This window comes from Natator depressus, chromosome 10 (genome assembly GCF_965152275.1).
Source record: "Natator depressus isolate rNatDep1 chromosome 10, rNatDep2.hap1, whole genome shotgun sequence".
NCBI classification, from domain to species: domain Eukaryota; kingdom Metazoa; phylum Chordata; order Testudines; family Cheloniidae; genus Natator; species Natator depressus.
In genome coordinates, this window is record NC_134243.1 from 18,126,817 (window position 1) to 18,144,278 (window position 17,462).

A 17,462-nucleotide genomic window follows, 5' to 3' on the forward strand; every position below is an offset into this window, starting at 1 on the left:
AGACTTTCCAAATTTTTGTCGGGGTTCAAAATAAGCATGACAAATTCTATACTAAAGGATAATTTTTTTTGAAAATTAACATTGATCTGCCTTGTAAACCATTTCTACAGCTTCCTTCAGTCCATTCTGCACGCACAGTTCAATAGTAATGTACATTCACAGCAGGTGTGTGTGCTGTAGGCATATGGAGGTGACTGCAAGCAACTTAGACCAGGCTGTCACACAAATGGCCCAGTTAAGAAAAGTTTCTGGAGTGCCACGTTCTCCTCAGGCCTCTGAGGTAGAGGAGCATATGGAGAAAAGGTGGATGGGAAACCAAAAGGCCAGTAATCTGCTTAGCTAGTAAAGGTGAAGCTGCCTTGAGAGACAGGTAGCTCCAGGCTGGGTGCAGAAGAAAGAAGGGGAGGAGGGAAAGGTCATAGTAGCTGGAGAGAGGAGATGAAAAAGGCAAAATCAGAGACTTAAGGGGCAGAAGAGAGCAGTATGCCGAGGCTAATGCAGCTGTTTAGTAGTTGGACAGGATTTGTGAATGGGATGAGAAGGCCAATTTACAATTAAAAAAAAAAAAATCTATTTAGTGTCAGGAATCCAAATCCCAGGACAATGGAGTTGAATTTGCTTATTCATTCATATGCAAGTTGTTAATTGGAATACCCTGCCTGCTAATCATCTCCCAGGAACTTGTTTTAGAGAACTAGCAAGTTACTGACCTGTTTATATATATTTCCTCTTATTTAGAATTTTAATTTTTACATTTAAATTTGAGTGTAAAATCAGTTTTAGTAATACTTTTCTACATTCTGTTGCTCAAATGATTAAACATGATCTTTACAGCTGTGCGTAGCAATACAGGACAGAAGACCCAGCCAGAGGTCATGTCGCAGAATGCAAGAAAGCCAGTTCAGAAAAATCTTGCTACGTCAGCAGATACGCCTCCAAGCACAGTTCCAGGAACTGGCAAAAGTGTCGCCTGTAGTCCTAAAAAGGCCGTCAGGGACCCGAAAACAGGAAAGGGTAAATAGTGGAGTAAAAATTGTTGTAAAATGTGTTAACGTGCTTCTATATGTACTGTTAAATGTAGCTGATTGTTTGAATTTGCATTTTTAGCAGTGCAAGAAAGGAATTCATATGCAGTTAGTGTGTGGAAGCGAGTCAAAGCCAAGTTAGAGGGTCGAGATGTGGATCCCAACAGGAGAATGTCTGTTGCTGAACAGGTGAGTTGAATTTCGTAAAAGTTTAAGTAACAGTCCTTGTTAACAATACTTGTCAATAAAGTATCAATTTACTTATTTATCTTTCATTAAAGCTTGACTGCAAAACTGAAACCTACAGTGAGTGGTTTTAGGATTGGTTAATCCACATTGGAATATTGTGCTCTGTCCTGGTTGTTTAATGGAAAAGAGGGTCAGTGGGAGGGATAAAATGGGAAGCAGTATTGCTACACTAGATCTCGTTTGGGAGAGGGGCGTGTGATAGTGAACAACAAATTAGACGTGCCTTTGCAATACAATGTGGGAGCAAAAGCACCCACGGCAAGTTTAGGTTTTATATGCAGAGAGTCACTGCAGAGTAGGGAGGCTCTGGTGTAAAGTGCATCAGTAATATTCCATTTAGTTTTTACTGAACATCGTGCTGCCTATGTCATATGTATTTACTTTAGTGACCCAAAAGTTCTCATTCTTGTTAGCTCTGCAGAGCCAACACAACTAAGTGTGAACTATATTGTATTCCTTTTTTCATGCATCAGAATTGTTGCCTTTTGTGCATAGCTTTGCAACTCCATGTCTTTAATGAGTAACATAAAGGGCATAATTTCCTTGTGAATTTCAGCATTACAAAGAAATGCTTAATTTTACACACGTAAGAGGTTCCATTGACTTCAATGGCACTAATCTAGTTCAAACAGGAATTCAAGGAAGTCCTATGTCCTGCTATGCAGGAGGTGCTGGATGATTGTAATGATCATTTCTGGCCATATAATTTATGTATATAAAAAGCTGAGCATGTTCTCAACTGTTTGCAGCACTGGGGCTTTAAAGAGGATACTTGGTCTTTCCTTTCCTGAAACTTTGTTTAATAGGCAGCAGGTTTAAAACAAACAAAAGAGAGTACTTCACACAACACAGTCAATCTGTGGAACTTGTGAAGACCAAAACTATAGCAGGGTTCAAAAAAGAATTAGATAAGTTCATGGAGGATAGGTCCATCAATGACTATTAGCCAACACCATGCTCTGGGTGTCCCTAGCCTCTGACCGCCGGAAGTTGGGAGTAGACGACAGAGGATTGATTGCCTGTTCTGTTCATTCCTTCCGAAGCACCTGGCATTGGCTACTGTCGGAACACAAGATACTGGGCTAGATGGTCCATTGGTCTGATCCTGTATAGCTGTTCTTATGTAAATTTGTATGAATAAATTAATTGAATATTTAAAGTTTACTTAGAAATTCCCTACAAAAGTTTCTAAATGTTAAGGCCTAGTTAGGAAGTACTTTTAACAGTTAACTATGATATGAAAATGCATTCAGTTGCACTAGTTTTAATAACTTATTTATTTGTCTCTTTAATAGGTTGACTTTGTGATTAAGGAAGCAACTAATCTAGATAACTTGGCTCAGCTGTATGAAGGTTGGACAGCCTGGGTATGAATAGGAAGAAAGCAGATCAGTCTGGTTCAGCAACGTCAGACATCCACCAGAATCAACTCGGCCTCAGGCATCCATAGCTGCACCACAGCCGGTGGTGATGCATACTGGGGCTTCATCTGAGGAAACCTAGGAAATCTCGGTGCACTGGGAAGTGAATCCTGCAGGATAGCTGCACTCAGGGATATGCTAAACACAATGGTCTGCAACCCCCCCAGGGTCAAGGGTGAAAGCTCACCGCCTGAACAACACAGTTGTCTTTCTGCTACAGAAGAACTGCAAACGTGTCAGGGGGTTAGCTGCAGAAAAGAAATCGGAATGCTACAAACCGCGGAGTGACTGGAACTCAATTCCACCTGACCCTGTGAACAATTCAGGAAACATCAAACCCTGTTCAAAGAAAAACAGAAAAATGGGGCCGTGAAGAAATCACAGCAAAGGGAGATTTGATGCATTTAGATTCTTGTTACTCTTGTTGGTTGGCAACAGTGCTGGTTGAGTTGACCAGTTAGTATAAAAAAGGCTACAAGATATGAACTTCAGAAATGGACTGAAAGCAAAGAGCTGTATCAGATACACACTACATTGGAAGAACTTCTGAGATAGAAGAAAAAGCCTTTTGTGTCTTCCCCTTTTTTTCCTCCTCTTGTCCCGCCCCCTTGGCTTATTCTTGTAGTTTAAGGTGTACTTCCAATATACTTTTTATTTCAATCCTTGTATTTCACAGTTTAGTCAAATTAACAACATAATTTTTGTTTGGTAAACAGGAAATTTTCCAAAAGCACTGAAAATATTGAACATTCATTGATTATTTCTGAGTTGGCTGATCAAATGCAAAATGTAATTTTGGTTACTTTAAAATCATTTCTGTGATTTTTATCATGTACAGTTTCTCAAGATTGTCACTGTGCATTTAAAAGTAATGAATCTAGCAGGCATTTGATTTAATGTGCACTTCCCTCTGCTTGCAGTGTACACTTTTTTGTAATTCAGAATTGTCCCTCAAATCTCATTCTACTGTGATTGCTGTAGTTTCTTTGGTAAAATGTAGCGAATCCAATGTAATCTTTACCTTTTTAAAAACCAGGATAGAGTATCTAGTAGAGTTTTACATTGTTGATGACAGATAAACAATAAAGTGCTGTTCTGGTGGAGGTAGAGTGATATGCTTTTTAATTCACTTTCTTAATACTTTAATTTACACTTGTAAATTATTGTGCTTCAGTTTACTGTGGTTTTCAGGACCTATACATATAATATTAAAATGAAGGACTATCCAATTTTTGTTCAACTCATTTGAAAAGATTTGTGCAAAGTAATTTTTGCTTTGCCATAGGACTTCAGTAGATGGTTCAATAATGCATTGATGATTAATTTCTTACCATCAAGATTTACTTAAATTCAGCTTTGCACTCAAAGTGTGGTTATGGTCGGAAAAGTTTCTATAAAAATGGCATCTACTTAACAGATCTACATCCAGTTTGTACTGTCATATCTGCCTATTGACTAAAATATTTTTTTCCACTGGTTTATTCTTTAGACTATATTGACTATGCCATACTATGGAAGAGAAGAGCTGGTTCTTTTTCTGGCTCATGCACTTAGCACAATTCTGTTCCAATTACAGAATCTATTACTAGTGGTGATGTCCAAGACTGAAAGCACATTGCTTGACTCTCTGATCCCACCCAGATTCTCTACTTGTAAACTTAGCAAATTTGGTATAAAAGCCATTAAAAGATGATAAACTTGGAATTCCATTTTAGCCACTTAGAACTTTAGAACTTGTGCCATTTTAGCCACTTTTCAGAGTAAAAACACACTTTAAATACTGAGCTACCCAAAATGACTTTTTTAAATCAAAATTTAATCATAATTAAATATCTTGAGCCAAGTTCACCACTTGCATGAGCTGACACAATTTTCATTGACGTTAATAGAGTTGCACTTGCTTCTGTGAGTGGAGAGCTTAGTCCTTTAGCTAGAGTAGTGATTATCAAATAACACAAAGTAACTGGCATAGTAACAGAAGAACATACATTATTTTACATATTTACCATGTGTTACCTGTTCTGCCTTCTCAGTAGGTCCTAGGCAGATCTGCGTTCACTCTCCTTTTGCCAATCTTTCATGGACGTACGCTTGAAGTGTAAGATATTCCAACAAAACTATGGCCTTTTATGCATTCTGATTGCCTGACTAGGTGTAGAGAAGTCACAGGCTATGTTTATTGACAAATGCATTCCAATATCAATGCTTTTGAAACTCTCTGCCATGACATGTATTGCAAGAAATACAGTGTTTGAATGTTAAAGCAAAGAAAATTCGTATGCCTAACAAGACACTCACACTGTTAGTCCATTTTACTTTTTCTCCACTTTAAAATAACCTTACAATCTGTATTGGAGCACCATAGTAATAAGACTGTATTATACATGCTGTTTTATTTCTTGGAAGCTGGGGGAGGGGAGGGTTAATGCACTCGCCTGTGGCTCATGTATTATACCTCTGCCATCCAGAAATGAAACGCTTGTGTGGAGATGGGTTCTTTACTGCCTAACTGAATAAAGTTTAAAAAGAAAATCAGCTTGTATTCTTGGTTTCCTTCTATGGTATTCTAAATTACTTCTGTTTTTGTAAGTTGTAGGGAGAGGAACAAAATTAAATCATCTTAAATAGCAAGCAAGTGCCAAATGTAGGCCTTTAGAATTAAGCATATGTGTAACTTTGGCTTCAGTAGGACTTCTCACATGCTAAGTTTTTTGTAGTATTGGAGCCTCAACGAACTAGGGTTGTAAACATTTTTCTTGGTAAATATGCAGATTCAGTATAAAGTTAGGAAAACCTAAAGGGCAATCTGTGTACAGTAGAATCTGCTTATAAATTAGATCTTAATAGAGAGCTTAATCTAATTACATTTTTTAAAAGATGAGACAGTTTTATGAGCTGGATGAAACCATGTTATAGGCTGAGTTTAAACCTCTGTTATGGGCTGAGTTTAAACCTCTAAGCTGATGCATAAACCAGTCCTCCATTTAAGATAGTTGTAAGAGACAGTTAAGGGGTCAGACCTAAAACAAAGCCTAAAAGAGTCTGCCCAGAAACTAGCACCAAGGGGGTAGAGGGATTGACTGGGTATTATGACCAAGTGGGTGTGGGTGTAAGAGAACACAGAAAGAAACTAGGAACAGACAAGACTGCAAGAGGAAAAAAAGCAAGAGACGAGCAATAGTCTGTGAGCACCATGTGACTCTGGAAAAAGCTAGAGAGCTTTTGGGTCTGGGTTTGTTTGTAGAGGTTTGGGGGTTGGGGCTATGAAACTGGGTAAACTATGGGTAAACTATGGGTAAACTATGAAACTGCTCCTTTTTGTTCTTGGTTCCTTCTGCATTCAGAGACGTGGGACCTTATAAATAAACAAGAATGCATCAAAGAAATGTGACTACCCCCAATTTCTATATCCCCAGGGTCCTGAACTTTGACTAGTTGCTCAGTTCAAAAGGGGCTTCACTGTTGTCAGGAGTGGGATTCATTTTTTCAAGGAGAGAGATTGTGAGCTGGTATCCTGTTGAACCAAGATGGACCAAATAAATTGAGTTGCTTGTGGAAATCAGAAACGGCCAGCAGGATTGAAAACAAGACCTAAAACAGAAAAGGAGTACTTGTGGCACCTTAGAGACTAACCAATTTATTTGAGCATAAGTGCTCAAATAAATTGGTTAGTCTCTAAGGTGCCACAAGTACTCCTTTTTGCGAATACAGACTAACACGGCTGCTACTCTAAGACCTAAAACAGGAACTGGAGACTTTGCCAATGGAATTAAAACAAGATCTGGAGGTTTCCCAGAAAGGGCTCAGAGATGGCTTGCAGGCTGAGATTAGATCCCTGTTGGAGCAGCAGCTACAAAGTGCCTGGACAGATTGAGGAAACCCAGCTGCAACACACCCAGGATGGAATGGTGAAACAGATTGATGAGGTGATCAATAATCTGACTGCCCTAGACTAGAAGTTTTTCCACAAAATAATGCAGATCAAAAAGGCTTTGTCCAGTTTGGAACTTGCTAACTGAGATGAACTGCAGTAAGAACTTGAGCTGAAAATTCAGCTACAGAAGGAAATCAGAGTCACTCACTGACCATAGTGGAAGATAACTACCTGAATGAGGAATTGAGCCAACCAGAAGACTTGGATAAGACCAGACATTTACAATGGTTTTCTACCCCATTTGTAAGCCACATATGCCCTGAGGGGAGAGATCAGGTTGTCTCAGCTCAAATGATGCAAAAGCCCCACTATCTTTGAGGGGAAAACTCTCCTGGAGGCTTATTTGGCTCAGTTCAACATAACTCAAATGAATGACTGGGAAGAGGGACATAAAGGGGTATTATTAGCCACCAATTTAGGTGGCCCAGCTCTGATTGTGTTGCAGAACCTACGCCCAGAAAAGAGACATTGACATTTACATTGACATAAAGCTGCCAGAGTTAGTATATCACCTGTGCATGAGCACACATGACTACTTTATTGGCACTGTGTGTGCGCACCATGAGTGCTTGTGTCAATGCACAGGTAGGTATCCCAGTGCCACTCACCACTACCTGGCACATTCTTGGGAAATTTTCACAATGCATTTTGGGGCAGAAACAAGTAGCACAGCACTGACTAGGAGCAAGAGATCAAGTTCCCATCTTATAACTTTCTCTATCCCATAATGCCATCCAACGTTGCAACAGGGGGAAAAAAAGCAAAGAAAGCTAACCAGTAGCCTGTGAGCACAATGACCCCCAGAGAAAGTTTTTTGGGTCTGGTGTTGGCTAATGTGGTTTGGGGAGCTGGTAAGCTAAAAAACTTATCCTTTTTTTTTATTGGTTCCCTCTGCATACAGAGATACAGGACTTTGTACATTCCTTGTAAATAAACAAGATTGCATTAAATAAATACCGAGCTACCACCAATTTCTGTTTCCAACTGAAAACCCACAAAGCTGTGAACTTTGATTACCCACTTGGATCAAAAAGGGCCAACAATAGCATATCTTTTGATACAAAGCTATATACATAAGTAAACTATGGAATAATCCTTTAACATAACTGACATTAATACCTAATTTTTCCTCAGGGCATACTAAAAGAACAGAATTATTTTCTGCAGGTTGGAAAAGCTGTTTAGCTTTGCTATGCAAAAACCAGAATTAAAAATGTTGTTAAAGCTAATGTTAAATTTATATAATACACAGGTTAAGAAAATAGTGTCTGTACACCTGGGCATAGTGCTTAGATTATCCACAAATACAAAGTTTGTTTTAAAAGTCATAAGATACATATAGTACATGATCACCAATAACCCAAATTGAGGTGAATATAATTTTAACAATACAGTTAAAATATTAGAATCCGAATACTCGGGTACCTCACTCATGAAAAGTTGTACAGAGTTCGTTGTGGAAAGCCAAATATATCAATGAGTGAAGATTGTCCCTCAGTAATAGAATTTAGGGTAGCTTGTCTATTTAGAAAATACACTCCATCACGTGCACTTTCCTCAGCTAAGATAATTGGAGCCGTACTTTGTAACTCGTGAGAATTTTACCCATAGGTTTTACCTTCAGTAAACTGGCCATTAAGCCACCATTTTCAGGTCCTCGTGAATTAATTTCTCATAAAAGTTAAATTCCAAGTGGCTTTGTAGTTTTCAGTTGTAAAACAAATATTGATAGTGGAACTTTGGTACAGGAAAAAGTTACAGTACCAGTTCCAAGTCTAATGTGAATTAGCGCTGTAAGTTCACATAGATGGAGGAAGTATTAGTCCAGTGGTTAGGGTGCTAACCTTGGATTTGGGAGACCCTGATTCAATTCCTTACTCTGCCTGTGTGATCTTGAATAAGTCTCTTAGTCTCTTGGTTCCCCATCTGTAAAATGGGGATAATACTTCCCTACCTCACAGGGGTGTTGTTAAGATAAATATGCTACAAGATTGTGAGGTGCTCAGCTACTGTGGTAATGGGGCCCATAATATATAACCTTAAATATACTTTGATGAAACTATGATAAAAATATCAAGTCATAAAACTCAAGGTAAAATTATGAAGTTGTGAACACGTTTTCCAGTAATCAAACTTGCCTTTGCTAAGCCATTATCTACTTTTTTCCTTTTCCTTTAATGCTTTGTAGGTGCTTCATGATCTTTTGCCTGTTTTAGCTTTCCTTCTTGACTATCAATAGGAAAGACCCTTTAATGCAGCTGTATTAGCAACTTTACATACATTTTTAATAAAAATCATTTTTGTTGATCCCTGGTAGTTAAGTTGTCTGGAGTGCCTTGTTGGTGCTGTTTCCCATTGCATGGTTGTACTGTACTGCCCTGAGGGACTAATAGCTTGAAAAGCCATTACATTTTCACTAGTCTAGTCTTCAGTCTTAACATGTAAATATCCTAAAACATTTTTTAAAAGGAAAAAAACCATTCAATCTATGATTAACAGCTGTGACATACTTTTAACCCCATAAGTGAAGATTATCAGTTTGGGGCTAACATGCCCTATTACTTGTCCCCACGGTTATACAGTAATTTCTCAACTTCCTTTGAAATCTAGTCAAAATTAGGTTTTTGTAATCAATGGGGTTTTATACTAGTCTTGTAGGAAACTAAGAAAAGGTAGCATGGTCTGCTGGAGAGGCACCACGCTGGGAGTCAGGAAACCTTGGTTCTATGCTCAACCTTGCCATTAACTTACCATAGTGCCTTCCTGGCAAGTCACTTAAATTCTCTCTGACTTCCATTTCCTTATCTATAAAATGGATATAATATTTACTCTTTTTATGTGAAATGCTCTGAAATCTATAGATGAAAAGCACTATAAAAGTGCTAAGTATTACTTTTAAAAAACTCTTTGCAGTCAACAGCGTGGTAAGCGGGCATTTTGAGGGTGCACTCAAGAGCAACCTGCCAGCCTGTGTCCTGGATCCTGCTTCCCGGCATTTCTCCAACCACCTGTCCCCTTTCCTCCCTGCGTGGGCCTCTATAACTTTGGACCGTTGGGTCCTCAGCACTGTGGCTCAGGGTTATACCCTCCAGTTTTTCTGTCCCCCCCCTTACACCCCCCTTCCCTGTCCCTCTTCAGGGACCCGTTTCATGATAGTCTGCTTATGCAGGAGGTCCCTCTAAATTACAGGGGCAGGGGTTTTTACTTCTGTTACTTTCTAATCCCAAAGGGGGCCTAAGGCCCATCCTGGACCTGCAAGACCTCAACAAATGTGAAGTTTTGCATGGTCTCCCTGGTCTCCATTATTCCTTCCCTAAATCCAGGAGTCTGGTATGCTGCCCTCTATTTGAAGGACGCTTACTTTCATGTATCGACATTCCACAGGCACAGACGTTTCCCACATTTCATGGTGGGGTCTGCTCACTACCAATTTGCGGTGCTCCTGTTCGGCCTGGCGACAACCCCAAGTGTGTTTACAAAGTGCATGTCGGGGATGGTGTCTTACCTCAGGCATCGGGATATCCAGATTTACCCTTACTTCGACAATTGGCTGTGAGGCCTGCAACCATGAGCTACGCCCCATGGCGATACCGGAGGACAAGGTGCTCGCCGCCAAGTACGCAGCGTCCGGTGGGGCTTGTAAAGAGGTCCGTGCCACTGCCTTGCCCTCCTCCACTATCACTCCAAACTCCTCCCTGGACACTGTTGGCACGAACTCCTTGAACCTGAGCAACGAGTTCCGGGAGCTGAAGCTATACCAGCTCAGAATTGCCTGCTGATTGGCAATCCTGAGTTGGAAACTGCCCCCCCCCCCCCCCCCCGCTGTCGAGTACACCTTATGCTCAAAGAAGTCCAGGCACTTGGCATCAGGCGCTGGGGCTTGTTGCCCGTGCCTCTCCTTCTCGTTCACTGCTGCAACCACCAATGAACAAGGCTGCAGGTGTGTGAAGAGGTATTTGTACCCCTTCGATGGAATGAAGTATTTCCTCTCAACGTACTTGGCGGTGGGAGGGATGGAGGCCGGGGTCTGCCAGACAGTCTTGGCATTGGCCTGTATGGACTTAATGATGGGCAGAGCCACCCTTGAAGGATCTTCCAGGGCCAAGATGTTAACCATCGGATCCTCCAACTCCACCACCTCCTGGGCCTGCAGACCCATGTTGCGTGCCACCCTGCGAAGGAGGTCCTGGTGGGCACGGCTGTCTATGGAGGGCGGTCCGGAGACAGAAGTGCCTGCAACAGCCTCGTCTGGGGAGGACGACAAGGAGGCTAATGGGGGAACAGGGTCCTCCTGCTCTTCAGGGACCTCCCGTCCTGTCTTGCTGGCTGAACCAGGAAGACCAGGGTCCTGCTCAGGAACTGGAGTTGGAGTTGGTTCCATGGGGGGTGGGGTGTGGGCATGGCACCTCCTCGGCACCCCTAGGGGTGGGGCGACTGGCGGAAGCCTCCAGCACCTGCAGTTCAAAGGTGGACGATTGGGAGCCTTCAGACTGGGTGCCCTGGGCTTGGTGGTACGCCCAGGGGGTTCAAAATGGCCGCTGCGCTGGTCCCTGCCACTGTGCAGGCCACGGTCCTGCCTCCACCTCACAGCATTCATGGCCTAACCAGTGCCAACCCCGCTCGGAGTATCTAGATCCCGTCTTCGCGTCTGAAGATTGGGATCTGGACCGCGATGGCCAGGGTGATTCTGAGCGGAGCTGATCTGATGAACAGTGCCACGACCTGGATTGATGCTGTGATCTGGAGCTTCATGGGGTCCCTGAGTGGCACCAGGAGCGAGATCTGCTGCGCGACAGGGATCGACACACGGATTGGCATCACGAGCAGAAGTGCTGGCACCACCTGGATTGGTGCCGCGAGTGTGACCGGTGCTGCGTGTGCGAGCGGCAGCGTGATTTTATCAGTGGTGCTGAGGGTTGGAGCATCACCGGTTTGCCTTGGGACAGTGCCACTTGATGCAGTACCAAAGGCTTGGCGTAAAGGGTGGGTGACCTGAGCGCTGTCATGGCGATGAGGTCCCTCACAGCCTCAAAAGTGGCCAGGGTGGATGGCAGTTCCACCTCCTTGATGACCTGGGCCGGGGAGTCAAACGGGACCGGACTCGACAGTCCCCCTTGCAAGGCCGAAGTCGATGGTGCCATCTCCGCAGACTTTGGCGCTGGATGCTCCTCTCGAGGACACACCCCATTGGCTAGCTCCAGAGGACCTCTGGGACAGAGAGCTGCTCCTCGCTTGCTTCTGGTGCCGCTTTGGCACCGGGGAGCAGTGGTGCCGTGAGTCTCTGCCTGAGTCCTTCTGTGGTGTTGCTTCCACTACATTTGCTGGGGTGCTACGCACGGATGAACTTGGCACCGGGTCCTGCCACACCACTGGAGGCTGTGGTCTAAATGCTGCCTCCATAAGGAACTGCTTGAGGCGAAAGTCTCGCTCCTTCATTCTGGGGCAAAACCCCTCACAAATCCTGCACTTGTTGGCTTGGTGAGCCTCCCCCAGACAAGTGTCATCGGGGTCGCCTGTTGGCATGGGCTTGCTGCAGGACTTGCAGGGCTTGAAACCCTGGGATTTGGGCATGTAAGCCCTCCCAAGGAAAAGCGGTCAGGATAGAGGGTAAACTCCGCAGCCCAACTGCTAACTACTAACTAATGACTAAGAACTAACTAATAAGTACAGAGAACAAGAAACAAACAAAGCTAGGGAAACATGGTAGAACTTGCTGAGCAAGATGCCACAGTTCCAACGACCGTCACTGGCGGTAAGAAGGAACTGAGGCGGCGCCGGGTCAGCAGGATCATATATTGAGCACCATGAAGGTGCCACTCCAGGGGGCTCCACAGCCAACTCGATGGGTGCTGCTAGGGGAAAAACTTTCCAACAACTGTGCACGCAGCGTGAACACACCTAATTGGAAGCGGTATGAGTAATCACTCGAAGAAGAAATTGCGTGTCCGTGACTGAGGAGGAAGAGGAGAGAGTTGTAAGGGGGAATTCAAGGCAATTTGAGGGGAGGAGAAAAGTCGCATTGTCTTTTCTCAGTTTCCACTTGAAACAAATCAGCAAGATCCTGTGCAAAGAAAAATGGAAGTAGGAAGGAAGGTTTGAGGAATGAGTCAAATGTGGCAAAAAGGCAGAGAAGTTGAAGTAGAACTGTTTAGCTAGGAAAATGGGAGAACTGAAAGAGGAGAGAATTACTTTGTTATGGAGCAAGACCGCCTGATCACGGGATTTCCACCAGAGAGACTGCAGCACGAGATCAAGAACAGAGGAAGTGGATGTTGGGGATGAGCCAAGGCTGGGGGTTTGGAGGGCAGACCTTGTGATAGGAGAAAGTGGCAAAAGAGTCAAGTTGTGGAGGAGAGTGAAGCATGGAGAGAATCAACAGCTGTATCAATGGAAGAAAGGAAAAAGAGGCAGGGAGGAGAGCGCTGAGAGCAAACAATTCAACGCTGATGGACAGCAAGTCACAGAAAGGCCAAGAAATAGGGCATGAGGTGGGGGCAGGGGGCTGATAGACGATGTTGAGGGAGACCAGCTGAGGGCACCAGAGAGGTCAGAGAGACAGCAGAGCTTGGTCAAAACCAAGTCCAAGCCCATTCGGTGAGCAGGAGAGTTGAACCATGGCTGCAGGTTGAATGAAGAGGTGCTGGTGAGGAAATGTGTAGCTAAGGGGTCCAGTAAGTTGTCAACATGAAAGACTTGAAGATTGTGAGGCACAGAGGAAGAGAGCAAGCCAGGAATCTAAATCAGAGAGGAAGGCTGATGGGAAGAACTGTAGAGGATAGCGAAAAGGGGTGGAGAATTAGATGCAGTGCTATTCAAAAGAGGAGAAAGATAGGGAAGAGGGAAGGTGTTGGAAGTGGCAGGAAGAGGACCGGAGAAGCCCAACACTCTCACTTGGTCTGCTCCAAGTTGGGGAGTGTGGCTGCAGAGGCAGTGTCAGACAAAAGGATCACTGTGAGACCCAGGAGCTGGAGGGAGAGATATATTAAGAGGTCATGGATGACAGATCTTTTTCAAGATGAAGTGGATGTTCCAGAAATGGAAAGCGAAGAGAAGGAGGGAGAGAGAAAGAAGGATGGGCATAAGGTTAGGAATGGTGGCATGAGAAGGGTGGAGACAGGTGTGGGACATGGAGAAGGTGGGGATGGAAGGAAGGTCAGTGTTGAGGCAAATGTCACCTGTGCTGAGGAGGTGGTGGCTGCAGAGGATGTGAATGTGGGTTCTGGATTTATGCTGGCAGGAGAGGGGCAGAGTACAGGATGGAGATACCTCTACTCCATGGATCCAAAATCCAAGTGGTGATAGAACACATAAGAAGGAGCTAAGTCATCTTTGCTTGGTCAGGAGGCCATTCAGTTCTGGACTACTTGTGTTCATCAAGGCCCTACATTTTCCAGGCACCCAGAACTTGATGGCAAATCACAATAGTAGCCAATTCTCAGACAACCATGAGTGGCTGATAAAGGACCCAGTGTTGATGAGAAACTTTGCAAGTGGGGATACCTATCACTAGATCTATTTACCAGGAACCAGAACAAAAAATGCCAAGTGTCTGAGAGTGTCCAAGTGTCCAAAGGAGGCTCCAGTCTAGGCTCCCTGTTAAATGCCTTTCTTATCCCCTGGATATCAGGACTTATCTATGTCTTCCACCTAGTCCTCATGACACTGACAATCTGAGGAAACCAAGGCAAGATGCTGGATACATGATTATGATAACCCTGGCCTGGGTCAGGCAGTTCTGCTATTCAGATCTGATGAACCTCTCACCGCAGTCCCCTGATCACTTTGCCTAGCATAGGATCTGACCGTTGTTCTATGAAACTGCAACCGGACACTGCATTGTTACAACTGACGCCTGGATACTGGCTGGCTAACATCCACCAAAAGAACCTAAAGTTCACATTCTACCCTAAAGCACAAAAGTCTCAACTAGACTGACTTATAAACCTAAGTGGAAGAATTTTATTTCGGCATCTCATCACTAGCTGTCTCAAAAACACCCTTTTCAGCCATATAGGGCTAGTAAATAGTTCAGAAAAAATCTGGACTTTCTATTAGTTGCATGGGAGTCTATTTAGCAGCTATATCTTCACATCACTCTATCTAGGGCCACAGTGTGGGTTTGTTTGTATTTTACTCTACAGGGGTGGTCTCCAACTTTTTTATGCACAAGATCACTTTTTGAATTTAAGTGCAACCCAGGATCTGCCCCGGCCCGCTCACTCCATCCCCCCTCCCTCCGTCACTCCCTCTCCCCCACCCTCACTCACTGTCACTGTGCTGAGGCAGGGGTTGGGGATTGGGAGGGGGTGTGGACTCTGGGCTGGGGCCCAGAGGTTCAGAATGTGGGAGGGGGCTCTGGGCTGAGTCTGGGGCAGACTGAGTCTGGGGTGCACCAGGTGGTAAGAGGTACAAGATCTGGGAGGGAGTTTGGGTGCAGGAGGGGGCTCCCGGCTGGGGCAGAGTGTTGGGGCACATGAGGGGGTTTGAAGTGCTGGCTCTGGGAAGGGAGTCAGGACTGGGTCAGGGGCTTGGGGTGTAGGAGGGGGCTCAGGGCTGGGGCGTGAGCTCCCGCTGGGCGGCACTTACCTTGGGCGGCTCCCAGTCAGCAGCATAGTGGAGTTAAGGCAGGCTCCCTGCCTGCCCCACGCTGCTCCCAGAAGCGACCAGCATGCCCCCATGGCCCCTGAGGGGGTGGCGGGGCAAGAGTCTCCGTCCACTGCTCCTGCCTGGAAGCACTGCCCCTGCAGCTCCCATTGGCCGCAGTTCCCTGTTCTTGGCCAATGGGAGCTGCTGGGGTGGTAGTTCCAGGTAGAGCACGGAGATCTCTGCCCCCGCCCACCCCACCCCCCAGGAACTGCGGGGACATGCCGGCCGCTTCTGGGAGTGGCATCGGGCAGGCATGGAGCCTGCCTTAACTCCGCTGTGCCGCTGGATTTTTAGCAGCCCGAGATCACGATTGACTGGCAGAGGCTCCAGGATCGACCAGTCAATCGCAATATATGGGTTAGTGACCACTGCTCTACAGTGTCTAGATTCCTTAGTTGCCTTATTTGTGTTCTTTTTTTTCCCCCAGTTTAGGAGTGGTCCTCTTGGGACCGCAATATAGTATTAATAGGGTTAATGGGCCCTTCCCAACCTTTGAGCTCTTGGTAACTTATTCCCTCTACCACTTCCAATGAAGACTGCCTTTTTAGTAGCCATTACGTCAGTTTGAAGAGTATGAGAGACTCAGGCCGTCAGGGGTAACTCCCCTTATACATTGTTTAATAAAGATGGGGTCACTGTCAGGCCTCATCTCAAATTACTGGCTAAAGTTGTTTGAGTTCCGTATGGATCGATTTATTCATCTCCTAGTTTTCTTCCCCAAGCCTCTCCATGCCAGGGGAAGCTAAACTTCATAGAATTGATGATGTAAGGGCCCTGTTGTATTACAGTTAACAGGATAATCATTCAGAAACACACCTAGACAATTCATGGCCGTTTCTGAGAGGATTAAAGGTCAGGCAATATTCTCACAAAGGTTATTGAAATAGGTCTCTGACTCAATAAAAACACATCATGAGCTAGCAAACTTCCACCCACATGCACCCATTAGAGTTTATTCCTCTAGTGCTCACGCTGCCTCTGCTGCCTGTTCGAAGAATGTCCCTATTTCTGAAATTTGAAGGGCAGCTAGCTGTGGAGTTCACTCCACCCTTTCACAAGACACTCTAGGCAGAGGCTTCCAAATTGGTATCCATTTTGGTAGGGCTGTCCTGCAGTCATTATTTAACTGGCACTCCTGCCACCTCCAAGCAAACAGACAACTGCTTGTTAATCACCAATAGTGGAATCCATGTGGACAATCACTCAAAGAATAAAGAATGGTTACTTACTTTAGAGTAAAGCTGGTTCTTCAAGGTGTGTTGGTCACACAAATTCCATGACCTGTCTTCCATTCACACTACTACACAGCCCCCTCCCCTGGAAATCTTTATTGACAAAGGAATTGAGGGATGGTTGGACCTGTTCTGCCCTTTGTGTGGGGAGGGAGCAGAGAGGGGGTGTGCGTGTGTGACGATGTCTAGGGCATTGGTACTTGTCCCCCTACCAGCACTAGTCCCTAGGCAGACTGCAGGCCAAATCTAGACTGCCAGGCACTTTTGAATGGACACCCAATACCTTTTTATTTACTTGTTATTTTTTTAAAATTATTTTCTCTGCAGTCTGGACCTTGACTATACCTTGACCATGACATTTGGACCTTGACAAAAAATTGACTACTCCTGCCCCATACCAAAATAATCTGATCTTAGACATGTGTGCATTAAAAGTAAAATTCCTATAGACAACACATCTTGGAGAACCACAGTCACTATAAAATAAGTAACCATTCTTTCTTTTTATTTACCTTCAGGTGTCTGAGTCTTTAGGTACACTCAAATCATGTTTTCAAGCTCCTCTCCAAAATCAGGAGGGCTTAAAACTTGCTTTTTAAACTAAAGCTGAAATTCTTGCATAAAGATTCAGCTCCTTGGACACAACTGATTAAATCAAACATCAAATCTCATTGTAAAATTACACAAGATGGGACCACTCTACCAAGCTGATGATTGGTGGAGGCGTGACTCATGGTTTTTGAAAGCTTGAAGTGGTTTAGCTGAAGTTCAGACCGCTCTGTGGTTGTGTATCCATTTTGTTTGTTCTTCTGTTGGCCCTCCCTTCCTGTTAGCCCCATCCACCCATTCCGCTACTGCCCATAGCTGCTTTTCCATTTGCCAAAAGCAGGGGGACTGCGTCCGCTATGGCCAAACCGCGCAGTGTGTGCCGGATCGGCTCTGTCCACACCACTCT

General features: G+C 44.4%; 1 protein-coding gene across 2 annotated transcripts in view; it reads left to right on the forward strand.

The window, feature by feature from the left end:
- The window catches only part of SMG1 (SMG1 nonsense mediated mRNA decay associated PI3K related kinase), a 116,152-nt gene extending 112,054 nt beyond the window's left edge, over positions 1 to 4,098 (forward strand). Inside the window, exons 61-63 of one of the 2 annotated variants that reach the window (XM_074965387.1) lie at positions 835 to 1,014; positions 1,108 to 1,214; positions 2,570 to 4,098. In XM_074965387.1, coding sequence (XP_074821488.1) covers positions 835 to 1,014; positions 1,108 to 1,214; positions 2,570 to 2,647 — 365 coding nt within the window. In that variant the 3' untranslated portion in view covers positions 2,648 to 4,098. The remainder of the gene's footprint in view (positions 1 to 834; positions 1,015 to 1,107; positions 1,215 to 2,569) is intronic. The other variant, XM_074965388.1, reaches the window with a different exon arrangement.
- The last annotated feature ends 13,364 nt before the right edge of the window (positions 4,099 to 17,462 follow it).